The following is a 24,328-nucleotide window of genomic DNA, read 5'->3' as shown; positions in this document are numbered from 1 at the left end:
AATTGGATCATGGCGGTCACACACTCATTTAGTCGACATGATTCCTTCCATGTATCACAAATCAATTCTAACTTTATATGAATAAACCTTTCATTGAGATGTACTTTAATTCTCAATACAACATATGTTATCTAAACATCCATACTGTATACAAACTTTAATGATAACATATAAACAAGCAGAAACATAACTTTTATTGAATTCACAAGAGTGTTTACACAATACATGAGTCCACAACTAAAATAGCAAGGCTTTGTCTATAATACCCATACGCTCTACATGGCCAATAAACATACTGGGTGGTAGTCCTTTAGTTAACGGATCCGCTACCATCATATCCGTTCTTATGTGCTCAAAATACACCCTTTGTTTCTGCACTTCTTCTTTAACCGATAAGTATTTCAACTCCATGTGCTTAGCACCCTTCGAGTACTTATCGTTTTTTGAGAAGAAGACAGCTGCGGAATTATCACAATAAATTTTCAGCGGCTTGGCTATGGTGTCGACAATTCCAAGTCCCGAAACAAAGTTCCGCAGCCATAATCCGTGAACTGTGGCTTCAAAGCATGCCACAAACTCTGCCTCCATAGTAGAAGTAGCAATGACAGACTGCTTTCCACTTTTCCATGATATTGCTCCATCGGCTAAAAGGAACAAGTATCCAAACGTCGATTTTCTTGTATCAACGCATCCGGCATAATCTGAATCTGAATATCCAACCACCTCTAGATGATCGGATCTCCTATAGGTAAGCATGTGTTCTTTGGTGCCTTGCAAGTACCTGAGAACCTTCTTTGCAGCCTTCCAGTGGTCCATACCGGGGTTACTTTGATAACGACCCAACATACCAACCGCGAAGGTGATATCTGGTCGTGTACATGTTTGAACATAGTTCAAACTCCCAACCACTGATGCATAGGGAATCTTTTCCATTTCCTTATGCTCCAATTCATTTTTCGGACATTGCATTAAGCTAAACCTGTCTCCCTTCTGAATTGGAGCAATTCCTGCGGAGCATTTATCCATTCTATATCTCTCTAAAACTTTATTGATATAGCCTATCTGAGACAGACTTAACAATCCTTGTGATCTATCCCGGAATATCTCTATTCCGATCACATAAGATGCCTCACCCATATCCTTCATTTCAAAGTTTAAAGAGAGATACTTCTTTACATCATGTAGTAAACCCATGTCATTTGCGGCTAGCAAAATATCATCAACATATAAGACTAATATGATAAACTTGCTCCCACTGATTTTAATGTAGATACATCTATCAACGATGATCTCTACAAAGCCATATGAAACAATGATATCATTAAACTTTATATACCATTGTCTGGAAGCTTGTTTGAGTCCATATATTGACTTTCTCAACTTACATACTAAGCCTTCTTGCCCTTCTATCATGAATCCTTCGGGTTGTTTCATGTATACCTCTTCTTCTGGTACTCCATTAAGAAAGACCGTCTTTACATCCATTTGGTGAAGCTCCAAGTCATAATGAGCCACCAAAGCCAATACAACTCTTAAAGAATCCTTCTTTGAAACTGGAGAGAAGGTTTCTTTGTAGTCAATGCCATCCTTTTGAGTGAATCCTTTGGCAACAAGGCGAGCCTTGTACCTTTCAATGTTACCTTTCGAATCACGTTTTGTTTTAAAGATCCATTTACAACCAATGGCTTTAAAACCCGTAGGCAATTCTACTAAGTCACAAACATTGTTATCTCTCATGGATTTCATCTCATCCTTTGTTGCATTTAACCAATTTTCAGAATTGTCACTTTCCATGGCTTGTTGGAATGAGATAGGATCTTTATCAATGCTCAAGTCACATTCACTTTCAACGGAATATACCACATAGTCATCCGATATGGCCGATCGTCGTTCCCTTACTGATCGTCTTAAAGGTTCTATTGGTTCATCATTCCGTTCTTGAATTATGACTGGTTCATCTTCAATCTCAATAGGTGGGTTATGCACTTCATGTTGTTCAATAGGAACAACAATCTTAGGTGCAACAAAAGGTGGATGAACAACCTTTTCTTAACTTCATTAAAGTCCACTTTACGAGGTTCATCACTCCCACTAATTTCAATGAACCTAGCATTACCCGTCTCAACTATCCTCGTACTATGGTTAGGACAATAGAATGTATATCCTTTTGACTTATCTGGATAGCCAATGAAATATCCACTGACCGTCTTTAAATCCAGCTTCTTTTCATGCGGATTATACAACTTTACTTCTGCGGGGCAACCCCAAATACGTAAATGCCTTAAACTCGGTTTCCTTCCCGTCCACAGTTCGAAAGGTGTCTTTGGAACTGCCTTACTAGGAACCCGATTAAGCATATACGTTGCAGTCTTTAATGCATAAATCCACAACGAAAGAGGTAAATTACACCCACTTAACATGCATCTAACCATATCCAAAAGAGTACGATTTCGCCTTTCCGCTACACCATTCTGTTGCGGAGTACCGGGCATTGTATATTGTGCACAAATGCCCTTGCTTTCGAGGTACTTTGCAAATGGACCCGGACATTGTCCAGATTCATTAAATTTTCCGTAGAATTCACCACCTCTATCTGATCTCACCACTTTAACTTTTCTATCTAATTGCCTTTCTACTTCATCTATGAATATCTTTAAGACATTCACGGATTCAGCCTTTTCACGTAATAGATATATGTAACCATACCGTGAGAAATCATCAATAAAAGTGATAAAATAATTTCTACCATCCCACGAAGGTGCATCAAACGGGCCACAAATATCAGTATGAATTAATTCAAGAAGTTGAGAACTTCTTGTGGCTTGTTTCTTTACTATGTGTTTAGTTTGCTTCCCTTTTATGCAATCTATACACATATCTAGATCACTAAAATCCAATTGAGGAAGAATATCATTCTTTACCAACCTCATCATCCTTTCCTTGGATATGTGACCTAGTCTTTGATGCCACAAGAAAGCCGAATTTTCACTTGACATACTACGTTTTATGCCTCTACTTTCAACATTAAACAATGATTCAGAAAATTTTGCATCAAGATTGAAACTGTAGAGTGAATCAAACAAAGTACCACTTCCATAGAAGTAATCATTTCTGTACAATGTAAATACACTATTTACAAACTTGATTTTAAATCCTAATCTATCCAACCTACTAACAGATACAAGATTTCTAGCACAATCTGGTACATAGAGACATTCCTTAAGATCTATATGACATCCCGTGTCCAAGATCAGTCTATAGGTCCCGACGCCTTTAATTTGTGCCTTCATCCTGTTCCCCATGAACAAGTATTGTTCACTTCCTTTTATAGGTTGGATCGTACTGAATCCCTGTTCAATGTGAGACACATGAGTAGTAGCACCAGAATCTAACCACCAAGTATTATTAGGCACTTCAATAAGATTTGACTCAAAGCAAACGAAACTATTATGTTTACCTTTCTTATCGAACCATGCCTTCCTTTTTGGACAATCCTTCTTGAAGTGTCCCGGTTCTCTACAGAAGAAACACTTCCTTTCCTTTTGGATCTTCTTTTCGGGCCTTTAGGAAAAGAAGACTCTTTACGTTTGTCCTTTTTACTTGCCTTTACCTTACTGGTGCTTGCTCCTCCATGACCCATTAGATTCACAACTTGGTCACCCATCTTCTTTAGTCTCCCTTCCTCTTGAACTAACATGGCCTTTAGTTCTTTAAGGTCCCATTTATCTTTTATGGTGTTATAATTCACCTGGAACTGGCCAAATTCAATAGGAAGAGAGTTTATGATGAATTGAACCAAGAACTGTTCATGAACCTCCATTCCTAAGGTCGTGAGCCTTGCTGCCAAGTTTGACATGTGTGTTACATGATCGTGAATCGGCTTAGACCAGTCAAACTTTCTTGTAGTGAGCTCACTCATTAGGCTCCCCACAATTGACTTGTCGGCCAATTCCGATTGTGAACACTCCTTTATCTTTTCAATAAATTCCCTTGCACTCTCTGTCTTAGGCATAGATGGCTTGAAACTTTCTGCCATCGTCATCCTCATAAGATTGAGACTTAGCCTGTTGGAGCGCTCCCAAGTCTCATAACGAGATTTGTCCGTTTCGGAGCTCTCTTCCGTAATGGCTGTAGGCTCATCTTCCGTAAGTATGGCATGGTCAAGTGACATAACACCCAGTGAAAACCGGATCTGTTCTGACCATTCACCATAGTTCTGCCCATTGAATTTTACGACAGAGTTTGCAGATGCATATATATTAGACGAAGCTGCAACAATGCTTACAATTAGAGCTTTGAACTTTAAACACCAATTCAGATAACTGTAATAACATGTATTCAAGCAACCTTTGGGCAATACTTAAACATATATACTTTCATGTGATGCTAGAATATATTTTAATGATCAATCACATCATACACATATCAAATAAGCATGTTGCCTTTGGGTATACATACTACATGTGATACTGTAGACAAGATTAATCCTTTTCGTTTTATTAACATACATACAATGATCCACCTTTGGGTGATCTCCAAGTATATAGCTAATAAAGTTATTGATCAATCAACTTTTATGTCATTTAGCATCCTTTAATCATGATCAATAATTTAAACATGATCAATAAATAAATGCAATATAACAAGACCACTTTGGTGATAAACAAGTTATATATTATTTAAATATTGAAATCTTTAATGGGTAGAATATCCTTATATTGTTTTTAACATTTCATAAAACAATTACCCAACACACAAGCGGAAGCATATTAACCAAAATCGAAAAATCCAAAACCATTCAAATTTCAATTTTGAAATCACATAAATGGTGAATTAACCAAATCTAGATTGGCTCTGATACCAACTGTTAGCCATTCTTTACTGATCTCTATACCGAAATCACATTCTAGATTTGAATTAATTCAACCAAATTAACACACTATAAAGTGGGGATAAAATCACCAACCTCCATCCATGCTTATTAATTTGATGTAGGGTTGGATCCACTATTTGATGTTTCCCCTTAAGCTGCTATTGATGTTTATCCTCTCCTTGACCTCAAGCCTTCTATTTGATTCCTTCAATGGATCAAGAATCAAGACCACCTTTGTATATATCTATGTATAAATATATATATGTGTGTATAAATGCCGACTATTTGTAAGCATTTGTTGGTGTGTCTTTTTCATGCACAGACCATCTCTTTATATAGGCGAGAAGTGACTCTTCGTGAAGGGACCAACGGAGGTGTCTTTCCATTTGGAAACTATATTGATCTAATATGGAAATCGACGCACCTCTTCGGTAGAATCAGTTTTGAAACTGATTAGAATTGATTCCTCACATTACACTACTGTACGTCTATATACATTCATGTACATGCAATACTTATACATATATTACACTTAATTCACAATTAACTGCCATAATGCATGTACTTAATGAATGTACGACAACACATATATAATCTATTAATTTATACATACATATATTTATTCTTTTTGTATATAATATAGATATTATATTATAACATTATAATTAGAGGTAGGAGAGGAGGGTTATCAATACACCCGATTCTAATTCTTTAATCGAAACCGATCCATCACGGTGTCGTCTTTAATATTAGAATCCCATTGACACATTTGAACTTGATCTTTAATATTAAACCAATCTTTACATAGGTCACATATAAGAATAAATATTCCTACAAAGAATTGATAAAGTAAGATAAAGAAAAGAAAATTGAGTAAAGTAAGAGAGAGAAAGAAAAAAAATGTAGTGAAGGTAGAGTTAGTAAATTGAAATAGAAAAGATTCTAAAGTTTCTATTTTTAAGGAACAGTCCCAAATGAAAATAGTTGCTATTTTTAAAAAACCACGGAGTATCAATCAACTAATCCAATTCTAGGCAAAATCGTTGGTTCGAAATTAACCTATTTTACCAAAAAATCTGTTGTAAAAAAATTGGAAAATAGAAAAAAAATATAGTAAAAGCTATAAACAGAAAAAAAAAAAAAAGGTATAAAAGCTTAGAGCATCTCCAGTTGGCGGATGTCCCACTCGGACATCCACTAGGACATCCCGAAAACACCTCCCGCCACGTCACTAGGACTTCCTATCCCACTGCCACGTCACTAGGACATCCCCTTCACAATCCGTCCTTCCCATCGCCCTTCCCACAATAAAAAAAATCACAAATTCACAAATAAAACAATTTACGTTTACGGAAATAAAATTTTAACACGAATACGAACGGGAAAAATTAACAACTTCATTTAAAAAAATTAACAACGCGAATGAAATAAAATTCAACGAGCCGTATATATAGAGTTTAAAAAAATTAAAAAAAAATTAAAAAATCGGACGTCCGACCCGGACGTCCGACCCACGCCACAATGGCGGACGTCCGCCCGCCCGTCGCGCCGACGTCCGAGGACAACCGACGTCCTCACGGAACGTCCGTATCCGACCTCCCCTGCCATAATGGCGGACGTCTCGATCGTCCGTCGCGCAAGTCCGACCGGACGTCCGCCATTGGAGATGCTCTTAAAGCAGAAATTGCCAGCAGTCTCTATTACACAGTAAATTCCAAATCAAAGAAAGCTACCGCAGCTGCAACTCTCTCAGATCTCCTCACTGCCATCATTCAAACTCACTCTCTCATCACTGCTCCTAATAATCAATCCACAATCAATTAATCAATTAATCCAATCGTGTAGAATGGCCTGCAGAAAGAGGAATTTAAGAGAGGAAGGAAAAAACAGAAATGACGCGGCGGCGGCGGCGGCGCTCGGGGATGCCTTGCTGTTTACCACTATGTGCATCATTGGGATGTCCGTTGACGTCCACGCCAGAGACGGTTCTGTTTATTCTGGAATCTTCCACACCGCCTCTGTTGACAATGACTATGGTATGCTTTTCACAATGTTGAATTTTCATGAATTTTCGAAAATTCCTATTTAGAGGCGAGGAATTGTACCTGTTTTACTGTTTATTGATTGATAATTTTGGTGTATGAACTTTGATTCGATCTCACTAGCTCGGTTTCCTGTTTTATTTATTGCATGCTTGTCATATTTGGGGGGAAATAAATCAATTTTTGGATTTCGACTCGCCTATGATTTAAGTGGAATTGCTTAGTTTTTATGAAAATGTGTTCTGTTTATGTGTTAATGTCTCTCTTTTGTTTAATTGATTGAGTTGTGGTTGTTTTAGCAATTGTGTTGAAGAAAGCAAGGATGATCAAGAAGGGTAGACTAGAGGGCAATGTATTTAATGGAACAGTCGTAGAAACGCTTGTAGTTCAGTTTGAAGATCTTGTCCAAATTGTAGCAAAGGCAGGTTGCTTGTGCGTTTCTATATTCTGGAGTTTTGTGCTTACGTTATGAGAAGAACTTCAGATACTAATAAATGTTCGCTGATTTCCAGGGAGTTGTACTTCCTTCTGATGGAATGAAAGGACATATTGGGGGGGAGGACATCGAGGCTGCTACAGGCTATACCGAATGCTTGGAAATGGATGCAGAAGTGGTAAAAACAAATCAGTCAAAAGCGAATCATGAGGACTCAAACCCCGACACTGTTTTTGATGATGGAAGGTAGACACTTCAGCTTTATTGTGCTCTGTTGGCAATCTACATTTTCTCTGCATTTTCTGTTTCTGCTGTTTTTGATGATATCGCTAAATGTTATAGAGTCTTGATGCTCCTAGTTCCAACTTTAGTATTAAGTAGATATTGACATGTTTAACTAAATAAGAGCAGCCTTAGATATTTTTCTTGAACTTTCATGGTTCTTGTGTTTCCCAGTACTATTTTCATTACTTTCTCTTCAATTATGTAGTAGTTTCTATACATTTTTTATTTCCTTTTCCATTTTGTTATTTTATCTTTTAGGTCAATTTTGTTTGGCCAAAATCCTTCTTCGTGTCATTTTCAATCATCTTGTGGGTTACTGTTGACAGGCATGTTGAGAATGGTTCACAAGAAACACAGAGAGATTTCCTAAATCCCCTCAAGTTTCAAGAGAAGCGAACACTCAGAATAGTATGTTAATGTATATTATTAGCATATAGGTTTCCCTTCAAATAATTTTTTAAAGAATCTTACTTTTGGTTTGGCAGAATGATGAAGCTCAAGAGCCAAGTGAGTTTTCTTCTTGCTCCCTCTTGAATTAGATTGATAGATAGCTCCTCTACAGACAGATCCAATAACAAAGAGGACTTATTAAATATGTATTTTTAGATGCACAACCTGTTCTTCTATATGTTTGTTTCAATGCAATCTTTCATTTCTCCTTTTTTTATTTTTTGAGAATATGTTTGTTCAATCATTTCCCCTTAGTTTTAAATTATTAGACTCTTGACAGTGAAGCTTATAAATTATTATAGGTCTTCCAACTTATGCAGCATCCTCTAAAGTGCTAAAATAACATAAGTTATTACTTCCTCACAAATTTAGTCTTAAACATCATAATACCCTGATTCATAACAAGATCATGTCTATTACATTCCTTTCCCTATTTGGAAATTAGTCATAGTACCACATCAAAGCTCTGATAAAATTCATATCAAAATATGTTTTATGAAAACTCAACATAATTAGTTAACTGTTGAGACACCAATATATTTGGTGGTTGATGGTTGATAGTAAGCAAAAAACATGATGCTAGGTAGTGACTACTCTAATACGATATCGCGAATTGTCTGATACAGCAGACATCTTCCCTAATAATTAGCAAAACCAATTCATGCCTGCTACGGTGCTACTTCAATTAATCATCCTGCTCATACACATATAGCCTTTATATTTGTAAGGTTCTGTTTCCCTAAGTTGTAACTAAGGAGATTTTAAATCTGTTTTATTTTCTATGAAGTCACCAGTTGTGAAGCTCAATCAGCTGCCATCCGTGTTCAAGAGGGTGTCACGTGCCTTGAATTGCAAGAAGTGTCTACCGGCCGTCCTCGCGCACTTGAGGATCAGAATCAAGAGAAGGCTACCACGAATCGGACTGCGTCAGCTGTGTTCCAACCAAAGCACTCTGTTGCTTCAACTCCCACTATCAATGTAAAATCAGACTCATGCCTCAGTGCAGCATCGAATCCCTTCCTCTTGGTCCCTCCAAAAGGTTCAAGTGTCAAAAGAGATGCTAAGGTACTCTGGATGCCTGTGCATGACTACATTCAAAATTTGGAGTTTCGTTCCTATTAAGAATAATTACTCTAATCTGGGTTGATTATGTCGATACTTGCCTATGGGATAAGTGTGCTGGGAAACTGTTTCCATATTGTGGATGTATTTTTAAATATCATATTGTTCACAGCCCTGTTGTTACAATTCTTATATTTATTTTCCTTCTCAGGAATCAAAGCTCAATCCTGGAGCTAAAATGTTCTGCCCATCGATGATGCAACATAGAACAGTGACGACTCCTGCATTACCTAATGGAGCTACTGATTTTTACATGACAAGAAGCTACACATTGACACCAATGGCAAGTGCACGTGAAGATGTTGATGGATATTCATTTGATCATTCCTCTGTGCCTGTTAAGTTTGTACCACATAATAATGTTACCTATGGGCATGGCAGCAATGATGCACCATATGTTCAACCTGTGAGTGACAGTTCCATTTGTTTCTGTCCTATATCATACGAATTCAGATCCTTCAATAGTATAATATGTCGATTGCTGCTATTTTAAATCACATACCTCCCAAAGGTAACTTTCTGTCAATGGATTGCTAAAGGATGGTTGGGAAGCTCGTTTAGAATTTAAGGGCATTTGCGTTTTCTGTCAACTGAAGCTATAGTTTCTCTTGTACTTAGCATTATTGTATGTCCAGGTTATTGGACAAGTGGTGAACAGAACACAACCTGTTAGATTTACAGGACAATATCAGAATTTACAAACAAGCTATGCCTATGGCCATCCAAACGTGCAAAATGTATGCCAGGGGGTACTTAAGAGTCATACTGTGTTATACCATCGTATTAGTAAAGAACTTACTTTGCAAAAGTCATTTAATCTTTTCAATCAATTAACATTCTCAGGTTATGCTTGGAAGAGGGCCTCTTGCTTGTATGCATCCTGTTTCTAGTGTAAGATGATGTTTTATATCTACTTTTCATTCTTAGTTTCTTTCACTTTCTTGGGGGTAGTTTTGATTATACAGTAGCCAATGTGAATTTTACTGATACTTCGCTGCTATAAAAACAAACAGGATGTTGTACAGAGTGCATCTGGGTTCTCTCCAGCAGCTATGCAGCCTGTACCGTCCCTGCATCAAGTGCATCCTCCTAAAAATCATGGTATGCATGTGGCTGTATGAGAGAAGTTATTAGCACAATATTAGAAGCCAAAAGTGATTGAAAATGAAAAGATTGAATTCAAATGGTTTCTTTCACGGGTTGCTTAATCTATGAAAAACTATCATTCTGCTGGTTAAGTTTCTTGTTTTGCACTAATAGAGCCTGCAGGTGTTGTGTTTTAGTATTAATACTTTGACCTTGAGGATCATCCCATGGGCTCGTGAAAAAAATGCATTATGCTGGAAAATAATATAAGTTATCATCTCATATTTTAGCTCAATTATTTATGATAGATTTTGATTAGTAAAAATTTCCAACAATCCTGTTGAATGTGGTTAAAACAAAAATGGTACGAGTGTCATGCTCGTTAGTTATGGTATTTTTACTTGGAGATAGAAGTAGCTATACATCTGTTTGTGTTTAGTATATGGGGCGCTTAACCAAAGAGGTTGTGTTGTCTTCATAGGAAATGATCCGGCTCAGGCGCTGCAGCTATGCATGATTCCCCCGATTATGGCAAATGTACCCCAGCCTTTTATTCTACCAAGTTCAATTCCGATTTCACAGCCTCTGTATCCCGTATTGCGGCCAATTGCAGTTCCAGGGCCCAATGGCTTCTTCAGTACCAAGTTTGCTTGAAATCGTTCCTTTTTCATGAAATTTTGACATATAGTTTAGTCTTCTTCAAGTTAATACAAAATTCACTTTCATTTTTTTTCATCAATATATATGTTTACTTTGGTTTTTTGAGAGATTAGAGACATTTTTACTTTGTAATTTGAAATTTTTGTCTAATTATTGTGTGATTCTGTTTTTTGTTCTAGAGGTGTTGGCTGTTCCTTCCATAATGAGCTTCAAAACATTCGGCTTGATGAATTATTTTGTGTAACAGTAATTGATTAAATTATTTATACATTCTTTTTTGTTCGTGGCAATAGCAAAACTACATTTTTGTGCAATTGATGAATTTCATTATATTGCAAACCTCAGTTGATGTGTAGCTGAGGCTTCAGAGCCTATAATCTGACAAAATCTGAATAGATGTATGATACACCCAAACCAATTATAATTATTTATATGATTTATAAGATTTAATTAAGAGCAAATACACTATAGTGTGTGCCTCAACATATATTAAAATCAAAACTTGATAAATTTAACTGCACCCTAATGGAGTCCATATCTATTTGTATCTATAGCAATGAAGGAGAAAATAAAACCCTCCTAAATCCAGAGGAAGAGAAAATTACTAGTTCATAGTTTTTAAACACCATATACCAGATATGAGGGTAACCATTTGCGCTTCTTTGTTGAACTCAAATATGGCATCCAAAGTCAGACAGATCACAGGACGAGGCGTAAATTTAGCATTATTGCATCACGGGACAGTATCTTCGAACTCAACTTGTGTAGCTGAAGCTGGCTGTTCACCAACTTGCACCAGATTCTCTTTTGAGTTTTCCTGCAAAACCTAGTATACAAAGTAGATGGGCATGAAAACTCATTATCTGAGATGACGATGTATAGTTAATATTTTCTGCTTTGGTACCTTCAAAAGCTCGGTCATCCTTCCAGCTCCATAATTGCACAAAGGCTCTGTATGTGGCGTCTCAGTCGGAAAGGGCTTATTACCAATACCAGTGTCTAGTTCTGAAACGATAGCTGAGTTTTCTGGTGAAGATTTCAATGATTCCTCAAGTTTAGTATCTGAAGTCTGGGAAGAGCTCTTAGCATCAATATCTGTTGGGTTGCCTTTATTGAACAAGCCATTATCGTGCTGCTGGCTACCTGGGGCAACTTGGCAGTTGGGATAAGGTTGCACGGGAACAAAAACCTGGCCAACTGGTATGGATCGACCCGGTGGTAACATGGACAAAGGTTCAACCATGTGCACATCAGCGTCTCCAGTGTTGCAATCTTGAGATCCATTTGGATAACTAATGGGTTGAGGTGCAACGGGAGCCACACTGCTGGCTGGAGGAGCAGCAGGTGCTCTTCCGGGTGGTGCATATTTGCGTTTCGAAGGCACCACAGGAGTCTGACTCTGGTTTTCAAAATTGAAATGGACGTCGCTTCTTTTTATCATTTGAACATGTGGGGCAACATCGTTTTGTGCTGTAATTGGAGCACAATGTCCTGGCTTGAAAACAACACCTTTCAATTTGGTACTGGAGTTGCCAATTCTAACAGTAAGCAGATAGCCAGAGTCGAAAGTGGCTTCAACGACACCAGTTACTGACTGGCCCACCATACTCTCGGTTTCCTTTGTTCTGTCGGATCTCTGAGAAAGGTAAGCTATGCCTCCTTCAGAACTGGGCGTATGAGCCGCTTCAGCTTGCTTTAAGCTTGGATATTTACGTGGACGACCACGTCTCCGCTTTGCTGGCTGGACGAACATGCCAGAGCTCTCCCCTTCATCAATTAGATTCATATTATGACCTTACCGTGAAGTGTATTCTTACTTCCTAGTTATTTAGTCCTTTGCCCTGCAAGAAAATAAAAGCCAAATCTTTAATTCATATGCCATTGGCAAGATTGGAAGACAACTAAATAGAGTGACAAATAAACAATATAGAGCTTCTTTCAGTTTCTACTTTTTTCTGTGTTGTGGCACATTTAGACCCTTAGAGGAACCATAACAGGATGAAAAGTGTATTGTATATTTGTACTTGAGTACTTCACAATCATGGAATTGTTAATTTCTACATCAATATATTCATTTCCCAGCCAAATTTCACAAACTAGTAGAGCTATATCCCATAGGACATCAGAAATTTCTGCACCTAAGTAGCTTAGATCTAACAACAATGTTCAGGCAAAAGACATGAAAATAGATTTATTCTGACTTCCAGATGCACTTTTACCATAAGAAATTTGGCATAAAAATTGCTTATCTAGTTTGTGGAAAGAGTAATATTCACAAGAGAAATGTTAAAATCACAATTTGATAAGAATGGATGTGTAGCATTTTCTATTTTCTTTATGTTAGATGATAGAGTAGGCCTTATTTTCTAGTATGCATTCTAGATCGATATTAATAATGTTATAGAACAATCAAATACTATCAGAAGGCCAAAATTAATAATATTAAATCACTTATATAGAAATATGATGGTAAGTTTCAACCTTTAAAAAGATGTTAAGAGAAAATAAACTAAACTGGGAAGGTTCAAAAAGGGAACAAATAAAAAAATCACTTCAAAAAAAAAAAAGAAAGACCAGGGTAAACTAAAGCCAATGTAGATGGTAACACAAACAATCATGAATTAAGAAATTCATAAGATTTACTAATAAATTATAAGAGCAGAGAAAGATGTACTCAACTGCAGAATATACATGGGATGACCTAAGGAAAGACTCTACAAGATGGGAAAGTTTGGCTGTTACATAGTACTTTTTTTCATGACACATTTGGATTACTAAATTTCCAAAATATTCAAATAGTTTCACATAGTTCTCCAGAATATTCCACTTTTCTGACATACTGGCATGTAAAACAAGATAAAAAAAGCCCCCATGGTAGATTTTCATAGTAATTGCACCTCTTATGTAGTTCTTAATTAATTAAAAATAACAATAAGATAGGAACAACTTATGTTTGGACTATAGCAAAGAACAATTTCCAATTTCCACAGGAAGAAAGCTCCATGAAAGTGCAACTATAAATACTACAGTATTCAACAGAAGTAATGAACTCAATACACACAGCAATGATGCTCAGTAGATTATGCAAAATAACTCACAATTAGCTCCAAAGGCAAGCATAGCATAAGGCAAAAAAAATTTAACAGTTGTCCCCAACAGCAACATCACCTACATGTATTTGATCAAAATTATAAATATATAAAATAATAATTAGGGCAGTTTGCCTGATGTTGAAAAATACCTATCTCAATTTTTGTATAGCAAGAGACAAAATTTGTATATGCCTAACCTAACCTTGTTTCCACAAAGATTCTTTTCTCTACTTATTCAATGAGAATTCCATATTACTACTGTAGGACCTCCACTGACATAGTCTTCATCCTATACATCATACTTAATTTCTAAAAAAATCAAGTCACACATATTTTCAACTAACATTCAATCCAACTTGTAAACATTGCTAAAAAAACAACAGATTTAAATTGGATCTGACAACATATCCCTGAGAATCTCTCACCAGATTAGCTATAAATTGCCATCATTTTTCACTCTTCTGCACTGAATGCAGCCAGAAAGTATAAGAAACGAAAATTAATTTGGTGAGATTAATCTCTTATTACTTAATTTATAGATATAAGCAGAGAATATGAACCGAATTTGCAATTTCTTCTTCTGAGAAAAAATAATTTGTACAGTCGCAGAAAAAATTAATTTAAAAATTCTCCATAAAATCGCGAAACAAACAAATTCATTTTTTCAAATAAAATTTAAACAAACAACAAGATCAAGACCAACAGCAGTTGCACCAAATAATATGGCGATTCAACATGAATTCAATGCTGTAACAAATGAGCTCCAAGATAAGCGTGTAAAGAGAATAGATAATTGCGCTAAAATTCAAGAAAAATGAAGATTAAAATAGTGAGAAAACACTACCTTGAAGCCGTGGTGAGGATTTTCTAAGTCGAAATTATTGATTATTGAGAAATAATAACGAAGCTGAACTATACTTCAGAATTTATTAATTTTATTTAAACCCTGGATGAGCTTTTTGAGAAATTAATTGAATTAATTTTGACCTCGATTACCCCACATTTACATTATGCAGTGCAATGATCAAATGACACGTGTAAAAACGTGCCAATGAATGTTTTAATTACTTTATTAAAAAATAGTTATATTTTGGTTTTGGATATCAAAGTTTAAAATTTTATCATAAATTATAGACTTATTGATTGGATCTGACTTTGGAACCAAATTATCGATTTATTTTAATTCTACAACTAACCAAGATACTTATATATTTGATTTTTTTTATAAGATATGACATTATTGAACGTCAACTAAAACATCATATTTTACATGGCAAAATGATGACGTATTATACTAAATTAAATCATTTCACTTGTTGAACTATGATTTATACTAAGAAAGAATGAGATGAAAAGGAGAAAATGAGAAAAGGAATGGGAGGATAAAGATGTAATTAAATGCAAACTCTAAAAATTATACAAACTCCAAACTAAGACTTGGACTGTTAAAAAATGTCAATAGATGACAAAATAATAGCAAAAAAATACCATCACAATGCCAACGGTTGATGTTGTGTTGATAATGGTGGATATCCATCAAATGCAAATTAATTTAGTTAATAACCTATAACATGACGTGATTTTGGTCAATATTATTACATAAGTACCAAGGCATATCAAGGCAATATTTCGTATTCCCTCGTCTCATAAAAATAAAAACTTTGAAAAAATAAAACTAATTTTATGCGACAAAAGGAGTACATTTTAGTCATTTTATAGTTGTTCTCATTTAAAGTTGTGTATTAGGAAATGTACTATTATTAAATGTATTGGGTACTATAAGAAAGAATTTAATCACTTTATGATTAATTGGTTTGAACTTATTTTATTACAAATAAATCCATGGAAAACCGAAGCACTATATATCTATACAAAATCATCTTGGCCTTACATGGTGAAAACAGGAATATGAATAACTAGTGAATCATTTTTTTGCAGCAGGTTTTCTGGAGGCAGTTTTCTTCTTGGCAGCTGTTTTCTTCTTTGTATTTTTGAATCCCTTTCCGCTATCCTGTTACCACAATGGATGTAATCAGATTAGCAAAATGGCAAATGCATCTGCACACATCATCTATAAGCAAGTTGAAAAGATGATTAGAAGAATGGAATATACCCTTTTATACTGTCTATAAGCAATTTGCCCAGTCAATTCCTGCCCATTTTTCGCCACATAAACCTAAACACATAGCAACGAGCTAAGATAAGCGAACTAAGGAGACTATAGAAGAACCCGAAGACTTCAGAATAACCAAGGCATGCCTCACAAATACTAGCATCACTTATTTATAACTAAAATATTAAATGGCCTAAAGAGTTCATGAGTTAAATTACTAAACTTGAAAAGAACTGGAGAAAAGTAGTTAGAAATTTGAACAAGGCACTCCTTATGACAAAATAAAGTTTCACTTACTTTTCTCCCATTTTGGCCATTGTGCCACGTACCAGTGCATCTACTTCCACTAACAGATGATTGCCCATTTCTGCTCCCAGCATTTTTTTTAGCAGATGCTTTGGGGGTAACCCAGCCCCCGGAATGTTCTGAAATGACATCAACCTGAGAATTCTTGGTGTTCTTCCTGCTTCTTTTGGGAGTTTTCGCAACAGTTTGTCTGTGGCTGGTTTGCCTAGAATTTTGTTCACCGCTGAACTGGCCCCTGAAGACAAATGGGCTAATTAAATGAGAACTCATTCAAAGGAAGAAAATAGGAACAACGAGTGCAATGGCAGTTAATAATCATAGTTACATACATGTAATCAATTACTGATGCATTTTGTTGCTTCATGTCCTGGTTGTTGCCTAGTTCCAAGGGGAAGAAATGGGGTAACCGTTCTCGAACTAATTTCTGAATTCTTGAATCATTGTGGAAAAAGTAGCAATGAGCAGGAGGAAGATTAGTCTTCTTATCTCTGTTCACACCACTGCCAGGTTGTTGACAGTTAATTTTTGGCATACTCTTATCTTTCAAACCAGAGAAATATTCTTTGCAGAACTCATCAAAAGCAGGCGTTGGAATAGAGGAGCTCTTCTCTGGGCACAAATCTTTCCATAAGTCTTTGGTTTGGTGCTTGCCAACTGATGTTTTAGCTCCTTCACAATAATCTGTTTTTTCCTCCTCCGGAGACAAAACCACAATTGGGGGCTCTCTGAGCATGTCTTCAGTTGTGGAAGGGTCATCAAAATCAGAATCAGAATCAATCAACTGGAACCTTCTAAGAGGACTTACAGTCAGTTTTGGGAATATCATATTGCTGCCTCTTGATTGAACATTGATGGAAGCAGAAGAACTTGGGAACTCTTTGCCCTTAGTTGAAATCCATTGGTTTCCAGGTTCAGAAGTGACAACTTTCTTCCTGTGCAGTGATAGTTTTGAACTGCTACATATAGAATAATTGGGAAGAGTACCTGCTTTTTTAAGAAAAAATCAATATCCACATATACATGGGACGGCAGATCAAATAAAAATATTCAAGAAACTCAGAAACAGGTGGTACGAGCACAAGCATCTACTTTTGTGAGAGAGAAAATGGTTTTTGAAGGTTCGTGGTACAAATCAGTGATGACTGATGAAGATAATTTTTGTTATGATTTTTGCCAATTGTATCTTTAACTGTGTTTTCAAGCAATTTTGGCATAAGACAAACATTGTTTCTGAGTGGTCAACAGGTCAAGGAAAGCTGATATCTTCAGATAATATTGGCTGCCACTCCTATGCTTTATAACTATTTGCACAGCAATTCTCCACAAACTACCCAGGATTCTACTATTCACAATTTACGGAGGACTGGCAGGCAGGCATATAAGGCTGAGACGTTTGTCATGTTTCATCAGATTCAGAACACTGATAGTTTTTGACTCTATAGTCTATACTTCAAAACTGAGACAAGATGGTGTCAAACACAGAAAATGAACACCTGGTGAATCAAGTTCTACCCGCTAAAGAGTACTGATGACCTTCTACAATATAAAATACATACAAGCAAAATAGTTTCTTACCTTGCAGAATCTTAAACTGTTTGTTATTTATGATTTTGGGGTATGCCATTGAAAATCTGAAGATAGATTTCACTAATCGTCCAAAAGAATCGATAGCATTTCCAATGTTACCAATTGCACAAACATGGAAGTCTTCAGATAAAGAAGGAATGTCAAGTACATAAATCAAATTTTTATGTTGTGAATATCAATTTTTGAAACTCTGACTCAACTTTTGAAAGCAACTACGGGTTACAACCTTGATCAGTACACATTGAAATAGCATTAGAGTACTACATATAGTACATCATGATTCATGAAGACCAATTTTTACATGATATAACCAACTTTATGCCATATTCTACTTCGGCATAATCAAATAAAATACAACCTTTTCAACTATGTATAATTTGTAAAGAGTATAAACTTAGCCAAATAGATTTTTTTACCTAATAGGTTCTACATCAATTATGAAACAACAATTCAATGCAAACAATGTACTCATAGAGAAGCTATTGCAAAGGATTAATCAATATCTTTAAAATTCAGTACAACCCAATCAAATCACCTTCTTTGGTTTAAGCCTACCGCATAGAGATTATAAAATTCATCATGTAATGCAGCATTTTACCAATTTAAGTTCTATGAACTCATCTAAACATCACCATATTGAAGCATATAGAGTAATTTAAACAGTGGCCTAATTTGTGCTGAAAACGTAGTTCGGTATAAACTCAAACCCTAAAAACTCTATCAGAATCACCAACAAAACGGAAAACAGCAATAAAAGGGGAACCTCCGATACCTCTAGAACAATCTTCATCGGAAGAAAAGCCCTCAATGTCATCATCCACACACTGATCCTTGCACTCCACCTTTGTTCCTCGGGCAGGGGCGGGGCCGGGCCGTGGTTACACGACGGAGCCTTTTGAAGTCCCTCGGTGGCTCGGAAACCCTAATCGGGCATTGGAAATCGTCGTCGTCGTCTTCTTCAATTGGGCGGAGAATGGGGGCGGAGGAAGGCCGCTTAGCTGGCTGAGGTATGGGGTCGGGCGGAGGGGTGATTTGGGGCTGCGATAGGTCAAAATCGAGCCCTAGAGAGAAGGATGGAGGTTCGAAATCAAAATCCGCCATGGCAACAGAAGAGTGTTCATTTTTCTACTTTGTGAGTGTTATAAAAAGGTAGGGAATTGGGGCTGACGAATTTTATTTTAATTTTGAAATGTTGGCGCCAACATAATTTTAGAAATTAAGCTATTTTTAGATTTATTTTTCAAATAGCAGTTATTAATACTCCATAAATTAAATTGAAATAATTATTTTAACTAGTCAATTAATCCAAACCCAAAATAATTATAAAAAAAATAACTTATCAGTTTTAACTTTTAAGTAAACATATCCATTTCATCCTATCCGAAATATAGTTTCTTGAGTTGGGTTCGATGAAATAATTTTGGGCCCAACATTTATTAAAATTAAATTGACCAAATCAATTACAATAATAATAGTTGGGTAGGCCTATCATCCTACTAGATTCATCAGCCCAATTAACAAATCAAACAAGCCGAACCCATAAAAGAAAAGGAAGCAACCAACATTCTCTTTATTTGACCCAATATTTACAGTTTTTTAGTTCAAAAGGGATAATTGCTTTAAATCAATTCTGGTCGATCCTAAGCGTATTATTTTTTAAGTGGACTACAAAATTATAAATTTCAACCTTTTGCAATTACTCTATATTGATCAAAATCGAACAAATATGACAACAAAACGACATTATTTTTTAATAAAATGATGTCACTTTTGAGTTGATTAATGTTGTATAAAACAACATTAATTAATAATGAGGTACTAGTTTTCTATCACATTAGTTTAGATTTTGACCATTGTAATATAATTACAAAAATTTTAAGAGTTAGTATAAATTTTTGTTTAAATTGCAAAAATTAAACAAACAGTGCAATTTTAATGCCCCCTATTTACACGAAAAATAGACCTATAGATGGATGCCACAAATTTTAATGAGAAACTGGTAAACTAAAAAATAAAATGAGAAAAAATTGAATAAAGTACGAGAGAAATGACAAAAAGAAAAATGAATAAAGTATGATAGCTAAACTTTCTAACCTGGAATGAGACCATTTTTCGTTGACACCTCAAAAAAAATGAGACTATTTTTCGTAGATATGTGGAATATTAAGATTAATTATATGCGACATGCAAGTGGGTTCAAGAAATGAATTGCAGAAAACATAATTTCAGAGGACCACATTTATCCGTAATTCATAAATTGGGAGAAACAGAATTTTCAAGGACCACATTTTCATTTATTCATCTCAGTTTCCTTCCTTAACTTCAGTCATACACTCATACTTACTTTCACGTATCATTTTCTCTTCAGTCAACAATTACTTCATTTAATAATTAATAATAATATATAGACAAAATGAAAAACTGATGATAACGTGGACTAAAGAATAAATATACTGATGATGTGGCGAATTTTTGATGGGAATAAATGCAAGTAATAAACGATCACAACACGGAAAATTACGTGGTTCGATTTACTGAGGTAAATCTACGTCCACGGGAAGAAGAGAGGGCAAATTTGTATTGCTTGGTCTCGCTTACAGATTACAATACTGATTTGCTATAAGATTCAGGATCTAGAGAGCTTAACCCTGTCTATCTGATCTAAGTTCTATTTATACATTCGAACTAAGATCGTGGTTTGCAGCCCTGGTAGTGGGGTTGATAACTGCTTAATACCACTAAATAGATCGTGGGTGTAATGGAGGTCGTGGAGATCCTGCATGGGTCCACTATCTCCTTGTTCGGTCGAATACTGAGACCGAACTGCTGAACTTTGCCGATCAGCTTTTGCCGATCTGAGAGTTGAGCTCGATTGGTCGCTTTTACCGAGCTATAGCTGTGACCGAACTCTTTGGTTGTGCCGAACTGATACTACCGAGCTATAGGCTGTGACCGAACTCTTTGGTTGTGCCGAACTGATACTCTTTCTTGGGTTTTGGGCTGATGGGCCGTCACTGCTATTGGGCTCGCAATTAGGGTTTAGTGTTTAGTTCGTATCCCATCACCACCCCCCCCGAAAAGCGAAGTGAATCACTTCGGCGTTTTGGATAAGTGTAAGGGGAGGCCGACGTCAGGGGACGTGCTCTGCACGGTCTGCATTAAATGTGACAGCAAATCCGGCCAGAGAATCCAGAAAAAGTGGGATTTGAAACGGTGCGACGAATTTGAAATGCCTTTGCGAATCTGATAAATATTCCCTCTCTTCATCATTGGAATACTTTTGCGATTATTCTTCTGTATTCTCTCTCTTTTTCGTAAAATTTTCTTCCGCTTCTTCAAGAATTTCTTCAGAGACTTTCGACCATCAAAGAGTAAGAATCATGTCTTCTTCTTCTGAATCTGTTTCTGAATCAGGTAGTGGTAGGAAGGGGGGTAAGGGTCTTCTGGCCGGAAAAGGTCCGGGGAGAAGACGGTAGAATATTTTCACAGCATTTTGAGTAAGGATACTGTGATATCCTTACACGGAAAATATTTTCTCCTGGGGGTTAGTGGTGATTCCCGACGACATTCATAGGGCTAACTCGCCGCCGGAGGTTATGCCACCGTTTACGAAGCCTGCTTAGAATGCGGGCTTCGTTTCCCTCTTCCCCCTGCCTTGTAGAGCTTCTTGATTTTTTTCAACTTCCTTTAGGTCAGGTGACTCCAAATTCTTGGAGGCACTTATCGCCTTTGCTGCCGAGCTGCGTAGACTAGAAAAGGATCTGTCTCTGAGGGCAATCCTTAATTTCTTTCAGTTTAAGAGAAAGGGATCCTGGTTTTACTTGATCCCTTTACAGCCCTTCAGAGCATTCTGTAAAACCAAATGGCCGAAGTGGCAAAATCGTTTCTTTTTTACAATAGGACAGCGGCTCCGGACTTTCCTGGAGAGGGCCGAAGTCCGTAATTCCTCATCCTCGGTAGAACGTTGGACGAGCTCGAGGGCGAGCTCAATAAGATTCCCATGATTAGGAAACAGTATTCGGAATCTGAGCTCGTCAAGGGTGACTTCGTGTTCGATTCCTCGTCTTCGGACGAAGAGACTGAGGGTGAGGATTTCTTTTTTATGCTTTACTGCTTTAGCGGCGAAAACTAACTTTGTTTTCTCGCTTTTTGGCAGTGAACATGCTAAGCAGGCTAGGTCGCAAATCCTCCGAATCCAAGGAGCCGGAGAAACAGAGAGCCACCAGCTCGGCGTCTGATGCCGAGAAGAATCCGAAGAGGCAGAAGACCTCTTCGAGTCAGTCTTCGGATCCAAAAAAGCCGGAATCGACTTCGGCAAAGGGAAGGCGAAGACTCAGAAACCCCCAAAGCGCCACAGAGAGACATTGTCCTGGGGGTTGTGGATCCGGAGCGGTTGCGGCCACTTCGGAACATATCTCTGAGCCCTTTTTATGGCCAAAGGACTTGTGGAGGTGAATTTCCTTCTTGATTTTCTGGTTTTGCTTCTTTCCTATATTTTTTGTGGCCCCTCTGTTGACTTTTTTCCTTTTTCCATTTTCAGAGAAACAATATGCTCTGCAAGCTCGTCACAGTTGAACTCTCTAAAGCGTCCAGCGATTATGATGAGATGCAGAGGAATTTGAATGCTGCTCGTCACCAGGCCGAACAGGCTCGGCAGATTTTGAGGAGGCAAGGGCCGCTAGGATCTCGGCTCAGGATGAAGCCCAGCGTGCCAAAAACCAGCTCATCATCCAGAGAGAGCAGTCGAAACAGAGGGAGGCTGCTGCCGTGGTTGCTCAGGGGAGCTCTCCGTGTTTACACGGAGAACTCTTTTTGAGCAATCAATTTCGGCCCTTATCGGCGATCTGCTGAAATTGATGACCGATAACGCTGAGCAGGAACCCGAAGTCGTTTTGCCGCTGTATGGCGAGAGATTGCAGCGCGCCTCCAGAGTCTGCCGCTCCTGGAGGAGCTTGCGTCTCCATCGGTCCTGCTTTCTGCTGAACGAGTCCGTAATTGCCGTGCTGACCGTGACGAGAACATGGAGGCCATCTTTGCCTCCTTGGGGCCTGTTCACCCGCTTCAATTTTCAAAGAGGGTGAGCAGGAAAATGAGGCCGGCAAGGAGACGAGCAGGAGGATCAGCAGACCGGCGACGGGCACGCCGAGCAAGAGGTGCAGCAGATCTGCGATGGGGGCGCCGAGCAGGAGGGAGGGAGGAGGGAGGCGAGGCTGAGACCGAGGTCGACAGGAGAAAGAAGCTGAAACCCACAGGAAGCCGGAGACGAAACTGGCGAAGTATGATTTCGTCTCCCTTCTCTTAGTTTAGTTTCCTTCTTTCTATTTGTAAAATGGCCTTGAAGCCCTCCTTGTGTAAATTTTTTCCTGTTGAATGAAAAAATTCTTCTTTTCTACACTCGTGTCTTCTTATAGCTTTCTTAACCTCTTTTACTCCTATTGTGGTTTACTGCCTGCTCGGTTAAACTGAAATGCCGAACTGACATAGCTGCTTCGTATTCTTAACTCTAAGGAGCTGGAGGTACTTCACTGGAAGCGGCTATACTCTTTGGCTTTAAATGAAGCTGAAGAAAAAAAGCTATAGATGACCAGATGAAGTATGATGAACTCTTGGCTCGTTTAAGTGGAGCTGGTCCAACAATAAGGACTTAGAGTCCATAAGAAAGATCTGGAGCCCGAGCTGAATACTGTCATCGCTGAGAGACTGCACATTGAAGACTTCAATCAGCGGGCGCGGGGGAATGACTATATCCGAAGTTCAGAATCAAGTTGATGAAACTGTGGGAGAAGCTTCATGTACTCCGGAAGAACAATGTGCTGGAGAGCTCGGCTTGCCAACAAGTTGTGAAATCATTGCGGCGCTGGGCTTCTCGGTACGACATCATTCTTTCCCGGCGTCCCTCAATCGAGAGATTCCTTAGGCATTTCCCGCCAACAGATGGTCACACTCCAACTCAAACCTCTAATCCACTTACTCAAAATTCTACTCCAAATCAGCAACGGACTCAGGAGCAACCGGAAACGTCAAGACAAGAACGCCCTGAAGTTCGTAGAGGAGTTGTGAATATGAGTGAGCAAGATCAGCGAATGCTTCGTGAAGAGACTCTTCGCCGCCGAGGTGCTAGAACTTCCCGGACTCAGGGAAGAGGCGGTAGGTCGATCAGAGCATCTCGTCCACCTACTTATTCTTCAACTGCTCGGAACGCCCGAACTCAGCATCATGAGGATTTTTCGGATAGGTGGCTCAACTTTAGCAATCGTAGACAGTAGAATAGTCCTT

General features: G+C 37.6%; 3 protein-coding genes across 8 annotated transcripts; 1 reads left to right on the top strand and 2 right to left on the bottom strand.

The window, feature by feature from the left end:
• Positions 1-6,569: 6,569 nt before the first annotated feature.
• LOC121789223 lies at positions 6,570-11,268 on the top strand. 3 transcript variants are annotated; one of them, XM_042187716.1, is made up of 11 exons: positions 6,570-6,909; positions 7,215-7,336; positions 7,428-7,597; positions 7,963-8,044; positions 8,122-8,143; positions 8,874-9,151; positions 9,360-9,614; positions 9,844-9,957; positions 10,052-10,099; positions 10,222-10,309; positions 10,776-11,268. In XM_042187716.1, the coding sequence occupies exons 1-11, from the start codon at positions 6,720-6,722 to the stop codon at positions 10,946-10,948; spliced, it is 1,542 nt and encodes a 513-aa protein (XP_042043650.1). In that variant the 5' UTR covers positions 6,570-6,719; the 3' UTR covers positions 10,949-11,268. The 3 variants fall into 3 exon arrangements, with proteins under 3 accessions (XP_042043650.1, XP_042043651.1, XP_042043652.1); XM_042187717.1 differs by having other exon boundaries at positions 6,571-6,909; positions 9,844-9,945; XM_042187718.1 differs by lacking the exon at positions 7,215-7,336 and having other exon boundaries at positions 6,795-6,909.
• A 171-nt stretch (positions 11,269-11,439) lies between these two features.
• LOC121789224 lies at positions 11,440-15,007 on the bottom strand. 4 transcript variants are annotated; one of them, XM_042187719.1, is made up of 4 exons: positions 14,891-14,945; positions 14,053-14,122; positions 11,859-12,795; positions 11,440-11,780 (listed from the first exon to the last, which is right to left on the bottom strand). In XM_042187719.1, the coding sequence occupies exons 3-4, from the start codon at positions 12,738-12,740 to the stop codon at positions 11,688-11,690; spliced, it is 975 nt and encodes a 324-aa protein (XP_042043653.1). In that variant the 5' UTR covers positions 12,741-12,795; positions 14,053-14,122; positions 14,891-14,945; the 3' UTR covers positions 11,440-11,687. The 4 variants fall into 4 exon arrangements, with proteins under 4 accessions (XP_042043653.1, XP_042043655.1, XP_042043657.1 ...); XM_042187721.1 differs by lacking the exon at positions 14,053-14,122 and having other exon boundaries at positions 14,891-15,007; XM_042187723.1 differs by lacking the exons at positions 14,053-14,122; positions 14,891-14,945 and adding an exon at positions 14,761-14,778.
• Positions 15,008-15,827: 820 nt separating this feature from the next.
• Positions 15,828-18,912, bottom strand: LOC121789225. The gene is made up of 5 exons (XM_042187724.1): positions 18,825-18,912; positions 16,795-17,449; positions 16,457-16,700; positions 16,160-16,222; positions 15,828-16,057 (listed from the first exon to the last, which is right to left on the bottom strand). Exons 2-5 carry the CDS (start codon positions 17,289-17,291, stop codon positions 15,971-15,973), a joined length of 891 nt encoding a protein of 296 aa, XP_042043658.1. The 5' UTR covers positions 17,292-17,449; positions 18,825-18,912; the 3' UTR covers positions 15,828-15,970.
• Positions 18,913-24,328: the final 5,416 nt, after the last annotated feature.

Source organism: Salvia splendens, unplaced genomic scaffold (genome assembly GCF_004379255.2).
Source record: "Salvia splendens isolate huo1 unplaced genomic scaffold, SspV2 ctg177, whole genome shotgun sequence".
Classification (NCBI taxonomy): domain Eukaryota; kingdom Viridiplantae; phylum Streptophyta; class Magnoliopsida; order Lamiales; family Lamiaceae; genus Salvia; species Salvia splendens.
Note: the sequence above shows the minus strand (reverse complement) of the source record. Positions and strands in the feature narration are given on the sequence as shown.